A 21249-nucleotide genomic window follows, 5' to 3' on the forward strand; every position below is an offset into this window, starting at 1 on the left:
ACACTATTAGAGTCCAAATATCAAATTCGAGCTAAATCTGAGTAATGTTGAGTCTTATACTATCATTGGAAGCTTGGATCTGAAAAAGTTTAAAATGGGTTGAAAGATTTGAAGCCTTGGGTGAGGAATTTGAGCAAAATAATGTGTGGAATGAGTTTAGAATGATGAAAGGTGCACAGGATCGAATTTTTAACTCATTCCAAGCTAAGGTGTTCTTGGTGTGTTCTTGAGAAGATTGTTATCTTCATATTGAAGTTCATCAAAAGTAAGTGTTTGATCCAAAAAGAAGGAAGACAAAAAGTAAAAAAGTGTTGTACTAATGCATTTATTAGTTATACATAGACAAAAAGACATACCAAACAAGGTACTAGTAGTATACATTAACTAATGCATGCATTATATTTTACAATACACTCTACCAAACGACCCCTTAGTGAGTAATTAATTAACCTTCTAAAAAGAGTAACAATCAAATTTGACTCTTGATATTATGTCTAAATCTTTAAAGTAAGTGTCCAAATTAAGATTTTAATAGAGTTACTTATCAATTTTTAGGATATCAAATTCAACTACTGGTATTATGTTAAGTATTTAAACATTTATATTTTTAAAATTTTGGTCCAAGGTAGACTATTTGTTGTCATTTATGAATTTTGACATATATATTTATATTACCAATCAAAAATACTAGGTACAGATGAACATTGTGTTACGACATTGCACACATCCTTAGCAGTTGTTATTAATATTTTTTAAAAACGAAAAAGGGTCAAAATTATTCATGAATTATTTAAAATTGATCAAAAATATTCCTCGTTAGTTTTTTGGCTCAAATACCCCTTTGTTAAATATTTGGCTCAAAAATGCACCTCACTCTAACAGAAGTCCACCAAGAATGCCACCTAGATTAAAAAAAAAAGTCACGTAGCCATGCCACATCACCATCCATACAACAAACATAAACGGAGTTTGGCTCTACACACAAGAAAATTGATACTATATGTTTTCCATTTATGTAAAGGATCGGATATTTTGGTTATTGGGTTGGGTCGAGTTTATTTATTTGATGAATTTTAAAAAGAAATTATACACGTGGACGTTGACGTGGAATGTATAGTTGGCTTTTTTTATCTAGGTGACGTCTTTGGTGGTAGCCAAATATTTAATAGAGGGGTATTTTTTAGCCAAAAAACTAACAAGGGGTATTTTTGATCCATTTCAGATAATTCGGAAATTTTGGACCATTTTCCATTTAAAAAATTATATAAAAGAAGGTTAAATTAACTTGCCACATCTCTGAACATTTTAGTTGTATATCTACCACTTAATTCTCTTAATAGTTAAAAAGATATATCTCTTTACTTTTTCATATACTAACCTTTTTTTTTTTTTTGACAAAATTATGATTCAGACTAATGATTATGCGTGTATGATGACAGTTTGTGTGGTAGAAGAAAAATGTACACGTTCGAATTATTACAATCACGTATGCAGCGAAATATCTCCATTTGCTAATGAAGTATGCGAAGCTTTTTGCATTAAACGATTTGGAAAAATTTGTGAAGCAAAATGTATACCTTTTTGTATGTCCCTAAAAATAAGGATTGTATTTGGTTATTTCTCTGGAAATAATTAATTTCCAACCTTTTAATAATTTCAATTATTATATTGAAAAGTAAAGTTTTATCCTCTTCGTCTTAATTGATGTCATGTTTCTTTTTATTTATTATTAATGTTACGTTAAATTTGTGCTTATTTCAATCAACGGAGTTATTTTTTAAGTGTGTTTATGAATAAAGAGTTGCTTCACTACAACTAATATAATATCATCATATTGGTACCATTCTAAAAGTGAAAACCAACAAAAGTGAGAAAGTTAAATAATTAAGATATCTATTAAAAGTTGAACGACTTTTTTTTAAGCTAATTAATTATCCTATGGTAAGGTTTGGACAAGTAATTTCAACTGATTGTGTTTTTATTTTGAAGACAACTTTTTTGTTGAAAATTATTAATGAAAGAGAATATTTTAATGATTGGACAGGGCTCAATTCAAACATGTGATTAAGTGCAAACATGTGAGCATGATCGTATCTTAGTATTTTTCGGTAGATAATATTCTTGGTGTGTGTTCTATATTTTATATTTTGATTACTTTGGCATATTCAATTTTATTAGAAAAATTATAATGCCAAACTAAGGCTAGATATCAAATGATCAATCTAATACATATTCCACAAACAAGTTAAATACAAGAAAATTGTGTTAACACCACAAAAGAGATTGTCTGCTAGCAGACTAAACCGAGAAAAACAAGATCAAGGATCTCGAATTATCCTCATTTATATGTACTAAATCCGTAATGAGTAGAAATCTCACTCACGGCTTAAACAACGAGCAAACATTCGAACATGAGAGCAAGGGATCACCCATGGACGAGTTAAAAGGAGGAAGGGAGGCAAGAATCATGTTTTCAGAGATCTAATTCAGTCCGATTCGAATCTTATCTGAACTGCGAGAATAATTTACTAAGTCGTGCCATAAGGGGTGATTCTCCAAATGGAACGGGGCCAATCCTATAATTAGGTTGTTCAAGCTAAGTAGGTTGGGTGACAGATCGGTCGTAGGAACCTAGGCAATGAAAAAGGGGTCCGTTACTTCAACTAGAGGAGCGATCAGTCGGTTTACCAAACACATAAAAAGCTAAAATTGAAAAAAGATAAACGAGGTTTTAGAAGATCCAAATGTACCCAACATATCCTTAGCTAAAAGGTGTTGCTCGAAGGGAGAAAATGTTGGAAAAATCATGTAATATAAAAATAAGTATTACGAAAGGTCCTTAATAATTAACAATCGATCATGATACTGCCCTAACTTGATTATTTGTAACTCCTACTTTATCCAACATAAATAAAAGATGTTGAAAGTAATTAGTTCAGTGAAAAATGTAACGATTTTGAATGTATGCAAGTGCTCTCAATATTTTAAGATAAGTTTTAAAATGTTAAATTATTCAATTAATTTATTTAATGGACGGTATTTAATTTTCTTTTGTAATAGTTTTCATTTATTAGAAGGTAATTTTACTTCTTTTGTTTTTTGTTCAAAATTATTAATAAGAATAATGTTTAAGTGAAGAGTAAAATAGTCTCGTTCTGAACATAATTAAGTGAAGGGTAAAATAAGTTAAAAACATTCACAAATTTTAAAATAGCACTAAAATACACGTTTATCTCCCAACGTTTAGTGCAAAGTTTGTTTTACAATATATATGATAATTTTAAATGGCACACACATACTCATTAAAGTGTCCAATGACCACTAGTTAACATTAAAGTGAATAATTTATAAGGTTAATCAAGTTTAAGAGGCTGTATAGGCATTTGATCATTTATTTATAATTAAATATTTTTTTTAATTTGTCATCCGATGTCCGGTACTTACTTTAGAGTCCAATTAATTCGAATTTTCGCCGGGAGGTCCTTCTATGGGGGTAAAGCGCTTCCTACCAAAGGTGACTCCAAATTTAGGGCTCGAACTCGAGATCTCTGATTAAGTATGGAGAAGTACTTACCACTCTATCAAAACCTTTAGGGGTCATTTGGTAGAGTGTATTGGAATGCTAATGCATACATTAGTTTAATGTGTATTAGTAGTACCTTGTTTGGTATAACTTTTTACCCTATGTATGCATTAGTTTAATGTGTATTAGTAGTACCTTGTTTGGTATACCTTTTTACCTTATGTATGCATTAGTTATACACTCTATTATGTATTAAGGTGGGTATTACTAATACCTCAAAATCCATGACATTAGTAATTCAACGGATCTAATGTATGCATTAACATGCTTAAAGACTCTATTACCCCCACAAAAGTTTTTCCACATCCTTTCCAATATATATATTGAGGGTATTATGTAAAAAAAAATAACAATTTTTAGAAATTATGTGATTCATGTTTTTTTTAATACATCGAACCAAACACTGCATAAGAAAAATACAAGCATAACTAACACAAACATTACTAATACACCATATTTTACATTATTCTTATATACTCTACCAAACGATCCCTTAGTGTTTTAAAACTAAAATCTTATTCAATCCTAACAATTTATTGAATTTGGAATATATGCATGTATGTAAATGCCGTGTATTATATAGATTATTATTTTCGTAAATCAGAACATCTTCAGTGAGTAATAGATTACCTTCCAAAAATAGTGAATCAAGATTGGCTATTGATTTTTTTTCAAGTCCTTTAGAAATGTCCAAATTGTAATTTTAATAGAGACACTTAATTTGCAGGAAATCAGATTTAACTACTGATATTATATCAAGTCTTCAAATTAAAATTTTTAATAGAGATAGATACTTATCATTTTTTAGGAAATCAAAATTAACTATTGGTATATTATGTCAAGTCTTTAAAGAAAGATCCAAATTAAAATTTTAATAGAGACACTTAATTTGCAGGAAATCATATTTAACTACTGATATTATATCAAGTCTTCAAAGAAATATCCAAATTAAAATTTTTAATAGAGATAGATACTTATCATTTTTTAAAAAATCAAATTTAACTATTGGTATATTATATCAAGTCTTTAAAGAAAGGTCCAAATTAAAATTTGATTAAGATACTTATAATTAGCCTAACTTGTGTATAAACATGGAGAGTGTGCCCAAAAAACTCATAAATCATATACACTACATTGTTTTTTATTGGTGATAGAAAAATGGCAATGTCTCCAAAAACTTTTTTGATCTTTCTTGTTCTTGTTGCCACTGCATTAGGTATCTTTTTTTCTACAATAAATTATTATAGTCAAATTGTATGGGGTTCAAATATACAATTTGTTGTAATTTTAGTAAAATTTTACACATAAATTTATACTATTAGTAAAAAATATTAGGTTCAAATGAATGCAGTGTTAAAACACTGCATCCATCCTTAGTAATTATTATTACTAATGTTTTTATTTATATTAAAAAAAGTAAAATTAACTCTTACAAATCTCTGAGCATTATAGTTATTTTTTTTGGTAAAGAAGGAGCATTAAATTAAATTGCATAGTTTGTTACAAGCATAGTCCACTAATCAGTCGGGGTCAAAAATATTCGCATCGAAATCCTAATAGTTAATACATAGTTTAATGTTTATGCTAAATTGAGTTTCTAAAATGTCTGCCCAGACATGCTCTAGTGCATACATAGGCGGAACTACCAAAATATGGGTGTTGCCAAAAATTTTCATCCTTTCTCCTTTCTTTGATTGAGAGTCTGTCACTTGGTTCTGCTCCCTAAAATAGTGTTTCACTACTGGAAGTCCCACCCTTCTCAGCACAGACCTACAAACATCAATGATTGGGTTATAGTGAAGATTTTCATGTTTAAGCGTATGGATTATCTTGTTGGAATCAACATTAGTTTCAAGAGGATAGAGGTTGTTAGCTTCTGCTAACTTCAGGCCTTCCAGAAGAGCAATCAGCTCCATTTGGTTGTTGATTGCTTTGGAAATCTCTTACAGAACCCCAGTATCCAGCCCCCCTTGTCATTTCTAATTGTGCCTCTTACACCTTCAATTCTGGGGTTTCCTAGACATGAACCATCGGTATTAAGTTTATAGGAGCCTCTTGAAGAGGTGTTCCATTTAACGGAAACAAAGATAGTTTAGGGGGCTTAAGTCTGTGAAGTGTTAGCCAGGTAAGTAAACTCCAAAGCTGCAACATATGCATTCTCAAACTTGGGTAAAGCATTGAGATTGTTAAAAACGTTCTCATTCCAACATTTTCAAACCCCCCAAAGACAGAAAGCAGTTAAGACATCAAGACTAATGTGGTTGTCAAAAAGGGTGTTACGAAACCAGGTCTTGGTCTCATCAAGCATGTCATCATCTGTGGCATTTGGGAGGTTGGGTCATGGGTATCCCATTTTTGTGAATAGGAATGTCCAGATGGCAGATGTCTGAGGGCAATCCCAGAACAAACGGACAATGATTTCAGGAATGGTATTACACTTCCAGCAATTGGGCTGTATAGGCACTCTCGTCTTGTTGAGGGAAAAGTTACATGATAACCTAATATGATTGAGAATCCAAAGAAAGTGTTTGATCTTGTTGGAATTTTCATGGCCCAGATCCATTTGAATTCTTTAGAGTTGGTGCATTTTTTATTTCCAGTGCTGATAAGTTTATAAGGGCTGCTACTGGTAAAGATGCCATTTCCAGTTAATTCCCGGATAGGGTAATCATTGGGAGTCCTAGTAATAGGGAAGAAGCTGCTTTGGATAGTGGAGAGAGGAAGCTCAAATGGGAGGGAAGAAAAATCCCAAGTACCATTCCTCCAAATATCTAAGACTTTGATTTGGTGGAGATTTCTAGTTGCAGGTCTCTGAATAGTATTAGAGAGAGGCTTAGTGTTAGGTAACCACTTATCAGTCTATAAATTAACTTGGTCTCCCTTGTTGATGATCCAAAGGGTGGCCTTTTTGCAAATTCTTTTTTCATTAATGATGCATTTTCAAGTTCTGGAAACCCACTTTTGTTGTTAATTTTGGAGTATTTGTTGACTAAAACCCTTGACCAGAGAGTCTGGGGGGTTTTAATGAGCCTCCAGGCTAGAGAGATGTGCATAGAAGTGTTCTTTAGACTAACCTTTTGGATTCCCAACCCTCCCATGTATTTGGGTTTAGTGATCACCTCCCAACTGAGCATATGCATTTTTTTTTTAGCATCAATGGTATCCCAAATGAAATTCCTTTGGACTTTGTCTATGTGATAGTTGGTTCTGTGGGGAATAGGGATGTATTGCATAACATGGTTAGAAATGATGTTAAGACAGGCCTTTGCAAGAGTGATTCTACGAGACTACAACTCAACTTGTTTAATAGGTATATATATATATATATATATATATATATATATATATAATTGATAAAAATTTTGATCTTATCACTAACGAAGTGCATATAATGACAGGTTGTGTATCTGATGAACATTGTCACGATTCATGTTCCACATATTACAGTAAAGTATGCCTAGATATTACTAGCAATAATGCATGCAAAGTTTTTTGCTCAGGATAATTTGGAAGAATTTGTGATGCAAGATGTACGATAGATGACAAAGATCTTGTTTGTGAATGTTTTCTTCCAGAAGATGAATGTCCCTAAAATTAAATAAGGGTTGCATTTAATTTGTTTTCCTTTTCTCTTTTGCTATTTTCTTGAAATATTTAATTTCCTACCTTTTAATAGTTTAAATTCTTATAATGCAAACTAAAAATAATTAGTTTAATAATTTTACTATTATAAATTAAAAAAATTGTGTCGTTAATGTTATAAAGACTATTTCAAAATTTTACTACTAGATGTGTTAGCTGTGACCCAAAAAAAAAAGGATTAAGATAGAAAATTAACCCACAGTACTTTAAGTGTCTTATTTTATTTTTAAAAATAAAAAAATCATCAAATAATCATTTTTCTCTACAGTTGTCTTTTTCCTTTATTTTTTGGTTAAAAGGAGAATTTACTTATTTAACAACTATAATGCCGAATCAATCATTAGATAAAAGAAACTAATCGAATTTGGGGTCTCCCATATGGTGATCACTTTAGTTTTAAAAAGTAGTAGAAAAAAGAATGAATAATTTGGTCCTTATACGTCTAAATTTAATGAGAATTTATGTTAAAAAGAGACAACTCAATACGCTAAGATTTTCGCTTTACGCCGAATTCAAGAAAATGTTCGATCATAAAAATTTATTATATGCAATCTTAACTTATAGTGCAAGAGATAATTTTCAATGCTTGACAGATAAATCACATCATATCGAAACTCACATTAATATGGGGTGTAAATCAAAGACATTTTTCACTAAGTAAAAGCATCACTTTGATTTTTCATTTAATTTTAAAGCCATATTTATAATTTTTTTTAATAGACATATTTATAATTTTTTATTTACTGTCCAGATTAATTTTTTTAATTAAAAAAAAAAGATTATATGACTATTAATTTTTTTTTTAAGATTATAAATCTGGCTATAAAAAAATTTGGAAAGCCATATTTATAATTTTTTATTAACTGTCCAATTAATTTGATTAACTGTCCAAATTAAGATTTTAATAGCCATATTTATAATTTTTTTATGATATCAGAATTAACTGTTAATATGCCAAGTTTTTAAATTTATAATTAGACTAACTTGTATATAAATATGGAGAGTGTTCATTTTAAACTCACAAATCATTGAGACTACATAAATTACTCTTTCTTTCTCTTTATTTTTTTAATCGGTGATAGAAAGATGGCTATATCCTAAAAATCTTTGTGATCTATCTTATCCTTGTTGCAATTGCATCAGGTATCCTTATTTTTTCATGTAAAAGAATTAATATATCCAAAAACATAGAATCAATATTTAAATTTTGTTGGCTTAATCTTTAAGTTGTTATGCTAAATTTATATTCTTAAAATTTTAGGCAAAGGTATACTATTTTTTGTATTTTTGATGAATTTCTACACATATATTTATATATTATTAGTCAAAAATATTAAGTTCAAATGAATACAGTGTTACAATATCACATCTATCCTTAATAGTTATAGTTTAATTCTTTATTTATTAGTTAACTTGTGCACATCTCCAAGCATTATAGTTATATATCTACAACTCATAAATTTAAACTATTAATTAAAATGCTAGTTCATTTAATTATGTCACTAACCATTGTGTATTTAATGACAGGTTGTTTAGCGCAGGACAAATGTACATGTTCCAATTATTATAATAAAATATGCAAAGACCTATCTTTTGCTGCTAATCGTGTATGTGAAGGTTTTTGTACTGAACGGTTTGAAAAAATATGTGGAGCAAGATGTGTACAAGATGATGATATTGTTTGTGAATGTATTATTTCAGGAGATATATGTGGCTAAAATTAAGAATTATAAATCTTTAATATAATTTTCTCGAAATGATGATTAATTTCCTGTACCTTTGAATAATATCAATTATTATAATAAAAATATAAACTACTATCTTCTTCGTCTTCATCGTCGTCATCTTTTTCTATTATTATTATTATTATTATTATTAAATTTAATTTATGTTTAACTCAATTAATAAAGTTATGTTTGAGCATGGTTATGCACAACATATGAATTCCGAGAAACATAGAATCTGAAGTGAAAAATTACAACTTTGAATTGATCGACTGACTATCTATTTGAATGACTTAATTATTAACGTCAAATAATTAGAAATTTGTAAAATCTAAAAACTTGAACAATTAAAATTAGTTAGGTCGACACAATTATATCTCAATTAAAATTCTCTTATAGACGATATTTGTGGTGTATATTCTAAATTCAATATCTTAATTAGTTTTGCATATCCAGATTCCGTTAGAAGAATTATAATACTTAACTAAGGCTAAATATCAAATTATCAATCTAATATTCTTAACTTTGTACTTTCTCGCTTTCAATTTATTCTTTTTATTTTTTAATCTATTATATATTTTAAGATTATATAAAAAAAAAACCATAAATCATAACTATTGAGTAACAATTTAAAAAAATTTATTGACTCTCGAAATTAATGTCACATAAATTGAGAAAGAGAGAGTGACTTATACTATGTGAAAATTACATTTAACATACTGTAAATCATAATAATTAATAACATAAAATATTTAAAAATCATACAAAATATTTGGTTGGCTCTCCAAATTTCACCTCTGTCATATTACATAGGGGTCGCTTGGTAGAGTATAAAACAATGAAAAATATAGTACATTAGTAATTCTTGCATTAGTAATGCTTGTATTATTTATGCTTGTATTAGTTATGCATGTATTATTTGTAATACATTGTTTGGTTTGATGTATAAAAAATAATACATCTTACATAGTTTCTATAAAAAGAAATTTTTGTTTACAAAAATACCCTTTTTTGATTTTGTACACTTTTTTGCAACAAAATTCTTTTGTCATTTCAAACATAATTAGTATCGTTGAACTATCATATAGAGGTTTAGGATTAATTCCAAGACCTTCGTCTTTGTGCAGAAATATTACGCCGACGGATAACATAGTCGAAATAAAAATAAAATACAAAACATAAAATTAAGAAATAGTCTCAAAAATTTTTCTGACATCTTTTTAAAGACTCTAGAAGCAAAGAAAAAATATGTTATAGTTATTTAAATCAACTATTCATTGTTGTAAATTAAAATGGTGGGAAAATAAATTGTGAAATGTTTTGAAAAGATTCACTATTACAAATTAAAATGGCGGAAAAATGAATGGTGAAATATTTTGAGAGGAAAATTGAGGGGTATTAAGGTAATTTAATAAATTAATGAATGTGTTTAATATCTTTATATTACTAATACACAGGAAATAGAGTGTATTACTAGTACACACTTCAATACATAATAGAGTATCAAATGATCACACAATTTAACATTTGGGTGTGAACCAACCTCAAACATAAATAAATGTTGTCCAATAGACCTCGGCTTGGTGAGAGATTTATGGTATTAGTAGTTACTTTGTAGATTAATGTGGAGTGAATCCAGAGTCGCTGAACATTGTGGGAAATGCATAGAAGGTAAATTTGAATTATGGTAAGGCCTACAACTTTAAGTGGTAGAGTCAACCCAACTACTCATCATGCAATAATAAGGCTCAGACTCAGTAGTTTTAGAAGCAGCAGAACATGTAGGCTAATAATATTGAAGAAGATCCTTGCTAAAAAAAGAAAAAATCGTTGTAGAAATTCAAAATCAGCAACTTGCTCAAAAGAACTTGGAAACATAGTTAGGACAGTTAGCTCAAGACCAGAATACAAAACCTCAAGGGGGTTTCCTAATGACACAAAGAATCCTAACCAGGTAATGGCAAGGACCTTGAAGAGAGGGACAGACCTTATTGATAAACCTCCACAGAAAAATCAGGAGGTACAGGAAGAGTTAGTCCCACAACAGGTAGAGGAGAAGCAAGTTGCACCCAAAGATGCTGAAGTCTGAGTGCCTAAAAACAATGGCATCTTAGCATGAACAAGATATACCACCACCACTATTGCCTCAAAAGTTCAAAAAGGGCCAAGGAGGATGCTTGTTTTAAGAAGTTCTTTGACACATTCAGAGAAACAACCTCTCTACTTCTTTGGAGGTAGCAATATGGACTGCGTACATTTTATCCTCCCCAGACCCCACTTTGTGGGAATACACTGAGTTTGTTGTTGTTGTTGTTGTTATTTGACACATTCAGAGAACTTCAAATTAACTTTAAGAAGAACTTGAAGGATGTGGTAACTAATAAGATGAAGTTGGGATATATTGAAATTGTATCACTTACTAATAAGTGCAGCTCAATTGTGACGAGCGAGATGTCAAAGAATCTTAAGGATCCAGGAAACTTCACCCTTCCCATACAAATTGGTGAGAGTGATATGGTCTAAGATTTGAGTGACTTGGGGGAAAGCATAATATTTATACCCCTATCTATGTTCAATACTCTTGGATTGGGGAAGTCGAGATCATGTTCGATGGTGCTCAAAATGGCTGATAGAACAAAAGTGTATACCAAATAAATCATTGAAGACGTCCTCATTATCGTTGGTAAGTTCATTATTCTTATTGATTTCATTGTTCTTGATTATGGTGCAGATGATAGGGTACCAATCATAATGGGGAAACCACTCTCCTACCTTCGTTGTCAGCCAGAGCCACAACTTCTACCCATTTGGATACATAATATACAACATCAGAATATATTTGAACCCATAGGAACTGACGAAGGGTCCCATGAAATCAATACTCGAGACGTCGAATAATTCAACCTCTAGCATTTTTGTCATGGGCATCTCATGGTGCTTTGAAATTGAGCCTTGCCCTCTGGCTCCGGTCACATCTTTTCATAAATTCGTATGTATCCCTGAACAAGGTTGGCCAATAATAGCCGCTTTATAGCACTTTTCTTACAGTACGATCACCTGCTTGGTGACCCCCTACTAGTGAAGAATGGAAAGCTTCCAAAATGTTCAACATATCAACTTCTGGGACACACCTTTTGTTGATCGATTCATTTGCTTACTCAGTTGATGGTCTCTCAGTCCCGCAAGTCTGAGCGTGTTGAAACTACCTGAAATAAAAACTAAAATACAAAAATAAAATACCTAACTTCACTTGGGTTTCCTCCCAAGCAATACCTGATTTCGTATCGCGACACGACCTATATCAACTATATCTCAATCGTACTTCTTAATCCTCTTCTTCCTACTCGGAGGCAATCTTCTTATTCCTATATGACCTCTTGAGTATACTCTTAAGGTCTATATCTTTTTCAACATTTGCTTTTTCAGGCTCCTTCTTATTTTTTTTCAACTATGGACTTGAGTGGGGGTTTAGGCAACTCTACGAGACAGTTCGAGGAGGTCTTTTGTGTTGTGCACTCCATCATCCCACACTCATCTACTTTCATATCTATGATCATGCATAAATATTTATAGTGCAAAGGTGGATTGAGTGGTTTGTAGACCAACTCTTCATCATCCAATCTCATTTTAAGAGTTCCCTCTCTCACACCAATCAGTGCGTCTCTCATCGCTTCACAAGGATTTTCCATACACATTACTGTACCAACTTTTCCATCAAACAACATCTCACTAGCAGATTTATCTACTGTAGTAATAATAAGTGGATACTTCCAAAATCAGGCTTACTTTTCTTAAGTTCGATATAAAGCTTCACACCTATCTCATTATGAATCAACAACGGTACCTCATTACTATCAACTATGTAACGAGCCTCAACTTTTTCCTGCTTTCGCCAATTTCTAGTTCTACAAAAATTGTCGATATCTCTTTATCGTAAGTTACATGTTCACTCACAACGATTCCATCACTCTTATAGCCCTTGTACTTTATATCGTTAATCCAAACGCCGCAATAACGTAATAACACTGAAATATTCATTGAAATTACCTCAAACAAAATCAAGAAAAAAAGGTTCGAAATTATTGTTTGATATATGAAATCTAATTATGGAAAGGATTTTATTTAAAAAGGTGCAATAACAAACTAATTACCTTATATCGTGGGATGTTATTGCGTTTTTACCATAATTAGTTAGGATAATCGTTATATTAATGTTATTTAGTCTGTTACATCTCTTAAAACATGCTAATTAATTTAATTATAACATGTATCTGTAGGATATATCTAACGTACGTTTTATGTATCATCATAGGCTAAAACTGATATTTTATGAAATTTTGAAAATAGTTAGAAATTTTTGTAAATATCAGTAAACATATCGTTATATATGTAATTTTTACAAAAAAAAAACAAAAAAACTTATTTGAGGCTTAACCAAACTTAGATAAAACCCCAAAATGACTAAATTATTCATAAATCTCAACTTTTCACTTTGCTTACAGAAAGTACTAATCACTGAAAATATATTTTACATTTTTATTATTTTTTCTTTGAAATTTCAAAAATATATTATCAAATAGAGTTCATGTTATTTCTACATAGTGTGCTTTATATTTTTTTTGTGTGTTCTTTTTTATGTAATATTATAATTATTTGTTGTTTTAGATTTTTCTAGATCAAATGTATCCAATTTAAGGATGAAATAAATTAAATAATTACCTAAGCAGAGTGAAAATTAATTATATAATCAATTTATTGATACACCTTCATTTTAACTATTTTATCATCTTAAATTTAGGAAACTTAAATTTTAAAAGAAGAAAGAAAAAAAATACACGTTAATTAGAATTCATGCACAAATATATTATGTTGTAATCTAGATATTAAATTTGACTAGTTAACTCCTAAAATAAAAAATCCCGTAAAAATTTAAGGGCATAATTATAAAAAAAAAATTGTAAAATTCTAAATCCAAACACAATAAATGGTATATCTAGTTTTTAATATAATGTACCAAACACTTCTAAAAACTAATTCCAACACTACTGGTTGCTGCATTATCAATCCCAACATTGCTAATTTATGCATTACTAATTCATGCATTATTTGTATTTGTACCAAATAATCCCTAAAGTATTAAATTTCATAAAAGAGCAACTTAAGTTACAAGGGACATATAATTAAAAGTGACAAAAGAGTTTGAAAATGAGGTATAGGTGACTCAAGTTTAATAATTAAGTGAAGGTAACAATTACTTTATTATGAATTAAGAAAGTTGAGAAAGCTTGAAAATAGCCCATAAGCTTTTAAATTTACACTTTGATCCAAATGTTAGTTAATATAACAAAAAATGGAAGGAAAAAGGTCTCTCTCTTCTTATCCGATGTTTTCTCTCTCTTCGCGATTTTTGTTTTGTTGTTGCTGCTTTATCCATCATCTTCTGCTTCATTATCATTATCTTCAACTTCATTATCATCATCTTCTATGAACTTCTTCTAATAATTCTTTTCTTTTATGTAAAAATTTATTTTGTCTATAAATAATATTTAATTTTTTAAAAAAAAATTATTTATATTATTATAAAAAATGAGGCCTCTCAAATTTGGGGGCCTAAGGCGGCCGCCTATTTTCTTATAAGGTAGAGTTGCACCTGATTATATGATTCATCTTATAATTATGATTTTATATATGCTTTCTATTATGAATGTTATTGATTTCTTCACAATCATGAGCGGCTAAAATCCATAGGATGCTAGTACCGTGCCACGAGTACTAAAATGGCTGTGGAGTTAGTCCTAAATTAGCTGGTGACCCCAAAGAGAGTGTCAGTCCTAAACTAGCGGGTGACCTCTCAAGAGATTATCAATCCTAAACTGGTGGGTGACATCTCATAACCTACGCTGGCTACGTAGTTCTGGAACTTAGGGACTGCTTCTAAGGACCTAACCCTGACTGGCGAGTGAGCCCTCTGCCCTAGGCTCGCTCGGTGCTGAATCCTACTCCCAACTTAATGACACTGATTACTGGACTAAACTAAGCTTAACTGAACAAGGAACTGATCATGATAACTACTGAATGATACTGCTAATGGTTTATCTAAAACCGTTCTGAAACTATTGAAATTTCGCAAACAACTAAGTAATGGGTGTTCATAACCCTTCAGCACTCAATGGAATCAACAATAAGAATACATGAAAGCTTTGAAAATCATATTAGAGAATTATTATTCAAAATCCATAACTTTGGCGTTTCGTCAAACACATGGGGATCATGACTTTAACATGGGAATACATTTTACACATGATGAGATAGCATGATCACATAACAAAATCATAAACTGAGGATTTATTCTGAATTCGCATAAATATGATATGAGAACCACAATATTTCGATCATACAATTTCACTTGAAATCAATTATAAACTTAACTTGAAATTTAAATAGCAAGAAATTCATTAACTTAAGTATAAGAGTGAATGAAACATGCTGGAATAGAGTAATTACAATACTAAAATCATACTTAGGAATTTAACAATGAAATTTCCATCAATCAAACGTATAAGGGCAACTTCCATCGAAATACACTTGTAAACATGATGTATAATCTAAATTCATAAAAATTTCATAGAGATGATTCATTGTTAAAATGTAATTTCAAAAATTAAAACATAAAAATGAATTTTTGGACTCCATGGATGGAAAGGGTTCATGGATGAATATCACACATACCTTTAATACTTAAATCTTGAAAGAGAACAACTTTTTTGAAAGCTTCCTTGGATTGCAACACTAGAGTTCTTGGTTTTCTTGAAAGAAAAGGAAGGGAATTGATGAACTTGGGGGATGATTAGGGTTTGTTTTTGAGAGAAAATTGGAGAATATGGGCATATAATGCCCTAACTGAAGCCTTAAGTCGTGTTTTTATGAATTTGGTTGAGGTGAGAAAAGACCCAATTGCCCCTCACTCATTTAAACCAAAAAATTGTAACTGGAATGTGATTGAAAGGCTTATCGCGACGCGGTCTTATCGCGGTGGTTTACTACTTCTGACAAAAATGATTATTACTTTTTGCTCGGGTATCGTATTAAGGCGAACTTGGTATTGTTGAAAAGCTAATTCAATTATCTACAATTTTGTGGGTCTTCAACTGAAAAATTCTATGTTTATCAAAAGTTGTACATATTCAAAATGGATCCTTGTAGAATCAAATACCAAACTTTGGGCGAATCAAAGTATTTTAACTCACCTTTGTTCTAAGTGATTTCAATGAACATTCCTCACCTCATAAGCACTTCACACACTAGGACCAAGATCATGACACATGCATTCAATTATGAATCAAGAACTGGAAGAAAACACCTTCTCCGCAATGCGATAAGGGCCTCAGCGCTATACCACCGCGACGCGCCACAATCGCAGTGAGGTTCTGGAATCAAAATCCAAAAATTCCCCAATTCTAATCCGAAAAATTCAAAACTTCCACGAGACGTGCTTCTTACACCCCTAAACATGAAATAACTTAAGAACTCACATCTCGGGGTCAGGAAGGTCACTTTAAAAATCAACGAAGTTAAGAGACCAAAAATAAAACTAAGTCCCCAACACTTAGCTAAATTTTCAGGTTTTCAGCCTCATATGCATGCACTATGAGCTAAAATGAGATAAGAAAAGTACGGGGCATTACACTAACTCTTTCTTTCTCCTTTATATGTAATTCATTGTAATTATTTGTTTGAATGACTACAACCTTAATTAATTAATCTGAATGAATCACCATCAAGCTGCTATTTAATTTTGTTTTCAACTTGTATTTTTTCTCAAACTATGTATCATTATTTTCACAAGTATAATAATTTAAAGTTGGCAAAACGAGCTCTTGTACTTCTCCTTGGAATAAATCTTTGAAATGAGTTAATATTTGAAAACTTTACTAGAATGACATTCACTTTTGTTCATGTGGCTAATAGTTCATTTGAGTCGATGCAACTTCCTTTTAAAAATTAACTTTCCTCAAGAAATCAAATAAGTTTTCTTTTAATTAGTTGAGTATTCATTTTGATCTAGTATCTACTTGAAAAATCTTACTTCTTCAAAAAAGAAACTAGAAACTAATTTGATTCTATTATTTGAAGAAAATCACTTCAAGTTAAATGGATTTTCTTCATGACTAGTGTAGATGCTATTTTTTTATGAAATGCTTTGGATAATTCCAATACTTAAGAATTTAGAAAAATTTTAACAAAGTCAGTCAATTGTCTTTTAGTCAACTATTTTTATAAACGTTCTTGAGTGCCTTAAAAATCACCTCAAGATGTTACCAGAACCCTTACCCATTTTCTCTCACTTTAAGTGTTTGTTTCTATTTTCAAATTTTTAAAATTCTTGTAAAGTTTGCTTAGTATTTACTGTAAGAATCAAGTGGCGATCCTGTCTTTTCTTAAATTGTTTGAAAATTTTCTTTAAGTTTTGAAATAGTTTAATAAGACAAAAAATATTTTCCTTTTAAATGAAATTTCAAAAAGAAATAAAACAATAAGGTTGAATGGACTTAAATAAAATATCTGATATATATATATATATATATTTACAGACAACCATAACACAAATAGATGAAAAAATAAAAAATAAATTCATATTTAGAAAATGTTATTAAAAGAGAAAAAGACAAAATAATAATAGAAAGAACAAAATAGCATGCTCAACATAATTAAAGATGCCCATCATTCCCTTTTCCATCATTGTAGTCATTAGAATCAATTTCAGTTTCAACATTTTCATTAAGTTGTTTAGCCGTTTCGTCCAGCTGGGCCCTCTTAACAGCAAATAGATTGATCAACGCTTTAATTTCTCTAACCTCAAGTTCATCAAATCGTTTTCTTGCCTCAACAAGTTGGTTGAAATTGTACTCCATTTCCTTTTTCTCAACTAATTTCTCAAGTTGATTAATTTTACCTTCATTAGCATTCAGTACCGACTGAAGGAAGTCTTCATGTTTGACCATCTTAATTGGGCGTTGCTTATCAAAGGAAGCTATATAGTTCTTCACCCAATCCGTAGCTTGGGTTAGAGATGGCCAAGCAAAAATATTTTGATCTCCAGGAGTAAAAAAGAACATACCAATTTCGATATCACATAAAATTTTTAAATGTTTTGCTTTCTTATATAGCGATTCTAATCTTTTATCCAGTAAAACTTTTTTCTTTCTCGGATCGACAATCCTACTAGGCCTAACCCCCATTTTTGTCATATTTAAATATGCGAGAATCAAAGAATATAATATCTGAGTGATAATCACTCTCTGAATATAAGATAATAGTGTTTCGCTAATACATATATATAGATCTATGGTAGGACTACATACCTAAACGCTTAAAAGTGAGTTCACATAATCTGGTGAAATTTAGGAAAAATCTAACTATACTATCCGAAATTTAAGGTATTTATTCATTATTTTCTTAGATGTAGTTACAATCTTAAAAATCAATCTTGAACTTGGAGATTAAATAATGTTATTTCCATAATAGCTATCTGAGATGATCGGATGCATTTTGGGAAGTTTTTCATTTTTGAAAATTAGAAATTTGGATGAAAGTCAACATATTGATTGACGAGGCTGGAAGTCACAATCCAAAATCTCAAGTCATTTTGGTACCTACTATAACCCGCTAGTAGGTAAGTCAATATCATAATCCGGAATAACAAGTAATGGACTAACAGGTGAAGGACAGAAGAACAAGGTAAAAATAGTAAATAAAAAGACTAATAGAAAAGGTACAGGAAGCACGCACACAAATAGCTGGGGAAAGAACAAAATATACAAAATGAATTCCCAAGACCTAGTATAATAAGTACAAGAACCATTAAGCATAAGGAGTACTAGACAAGTGCAATATATACATAATAGTATCCATAAGGTGCAAAATAAGACTAATTCCACAATAGAGGGAGATAGGTCAACTCCAGATGCTAAAATCTCACTCTAATCTTTGATCAACAACTCTACATGAGGGTGACGTCAACAATGATGACTCATACTAGGATCTGCATTAGGGAGAAAGATGCAGAAATGTAGCATGAGTACCACAATATGTGGTACTAAGTAGGCATCACAGGACGATAGAGCTCAATTAAGGCAAAAGCATTATAAAGTGTGAGTATACACTAAAGGTAAGATAAGAAGGGTCACAAAAGAGAATAATTGGCTAAATCTAGACAATTATGAGAATCATAAGTAAATAACTCAAATAGTAATATATGAATAATATATAATTCTCCTCCTAGCCTATCACGATTCGAACTAGGGCCTGGCCATAATGGGTATCTCAAGTCCAACAAGGATCAGAGACCACCCCCGTTGCCTAGTTAAACGGAACACAATTCAAGTATAGCAGCGGAATTTCAAACATATCACAAGATAGATAATTATGACTCAAAAGAAGTCTAAAATTCAAAAATCAATCCTAAGTCCACAGTAATCCACAAAACTTCTAAACAAAACCAAATCAATTTAAGTTGGTACATGCCCCCGACGATATCCAAAACTAAACCAAAGAAAAGTATGACATAAGGGAACCAAATAATGAAATGAAGTCTTCCTAAGCATGGAAGCTCACCACTTCAATCTGACTCATGAGCTATTCCACGATCACTTAGTCACTGCATAGGAAAAGCAAAAGTATTTTTGATTTCTGCATCGCATGGGGATACTCCATCCGAATACGGTTAATGGCATGAGCCCTAGCATGTAAATCAGAGAATAGTGATATAATAATGTCATGATCAATAATTTCAAAATCAGTCCAAAATCCAAATGCACACAAGCATATGCATATACATATAAATATATAACGAGTTGGGGTAGAAAAAAGGTAAAATATTATCTTGGACGATGTAGATCAAATGTAATAAACAGGCACCCATGGACTATGTGGATTCATCTCCCCCTGCTGAAGGGCCCTAGTGAATGTTAGTCGCACGAATCGGAGGTATCAAGGAAGATCAGGGAATTCCCCAACCCTAAGTCAACCTAAGATACAAATATATATCAATAGTGCGAACCATACACACAGGTTATCAAGACCAAACCTCACTTCGGCGAACATGAGTTTCATAAGTCATCCAAGACCCATACCATCACGGCTTAGCTACATAACCCCTATTAGGCCAAATTTAAAGTAAGTTTCACATAACCCATTCATTACCTAAGGAATTTACCATTAATGGCACACTACTGGTATCGACATACTGTATGTTTGCAAGCTCAGAATTATGACATTACAATTCTATTAATTTGGGGGAATGCCTCAACCCCATTTTGTTCATTAAATCAAGTTGGAGGAATGCCTCGACCTCCTTTAGTTTATCAAATTTAATTAGACGAATGCCTCGACCTTCTTTATTCAAGTTTCAAACCAAGACATGACCAACAAGGCCTTTAAAATCCATTTTTACAAATTAAATTATTCATGCAATGCAATAGTATAGGTCAGTAAGTCAAAAATCATATTTCAAAATCAATTTCACAAGTGGGTTGATGGAACACAGTTACCCAAGACCAATTTCAAGTCCAAAAACATCAATTTGGGGAATACCTCGACTCGAACCAACTGAATCATCAATTGAGGTATCATACACACTATCTCTAACTGAAGATGCCACAACATCACGAGCTGATCTAAATGAGTTGAATGACCGGAAATCTCATGTTGGAGACACTCTTTAGACTAGTAGTCGGTCTCTCTGCAGTTGAAGCAAACTTATGACGCACCAACATGGCGAGTAACAAACTGATCCCAAATTTTGCTTTCCTAACACTATTAGAGTCCAAATAACAAATTCGAGCTAAATCTGAGTAATATTGAGTCTTATACTATCATTGGAAGCTTGGGTTTGAAAAATTTTAAAGTGGGTTGAAAGATTTGAAGTCTTGGGTGAGAATATTTGAGCAAAATAATGTGTGGAATGAGTTTAGAATGATGAAAGGTGCACAAGATCGAATTTTTAACTCATTCCGAGCTAAGGTGTTCTTGGTGTGTTCTTGAGAAGATTGTTATCTTCATATTGAAGTTCATCAAAAGTAAGTGTTTGATCCAAAAAGAAGGAAGAGAAAAAGTGAAAAAGTGTTGTACTAAGGAATTTATTAGTTATACATAGGCAAAAAGACGTACCAAATAAGGTACTAGTAGTATACATTAACTAATACATGCATTATATTTTACAATACACTCTACCAAACGACCCCTTAGTGAGTAATTAATTAACCTTCTAAAAAGAGTAACAATCAAATTTGACTCTTGATA

General features: G+C 31.1%; 1 protein-coding gene across 1 annotated transcript; it reads right to left on the bottom strand.

Annotated features, from left to right (window-relative positions):
* Positions 1 to 17657: 17657 nt before the first annotated feature.
* Positions 17658 to 18188, bottom strand: LOC107864762 (agamous-like MADS-box protein AGL66). The gene has a single exon (XM_016711191.2). The coding sequence runs from the start codon at positions 18186 to 18188 to the stop codon at positions 17658 to 17660; it is 531 nt and encodes a 176-aa protein (XP_016566677.2).
* Between the last annotated feature and the right edge of the window lie 3061 nt (positions 18189 to 21249).

The sequence above is a fragment of the Capsicum annuum genome, chromosome 3 (assembly GCF_002878395.1).
Source record: "Capsicum annuum cultivar UCD-10X-F1 chromosome 3, UCD10Xv1.1, whole genome shotgun sequence".
NCBI classification, from domain to species: domain Eukaryota; kingdom Viridiplantae; phylum Streptophyta; class Magnoliopsida; order Solanales; family Solanaceae; genus Capsicum; species Capsicum annuum.

What these genes read in the sequence shown, in the direction of transcription:
- LOC107864762 (XM_016711191.2), bottom strand. Translation starts at nt 18,188, where the DNA reads ATGGGGGTTAGGCCTAGTAGGATTGTCGATCCGAGAAAGAAAAAAGTT.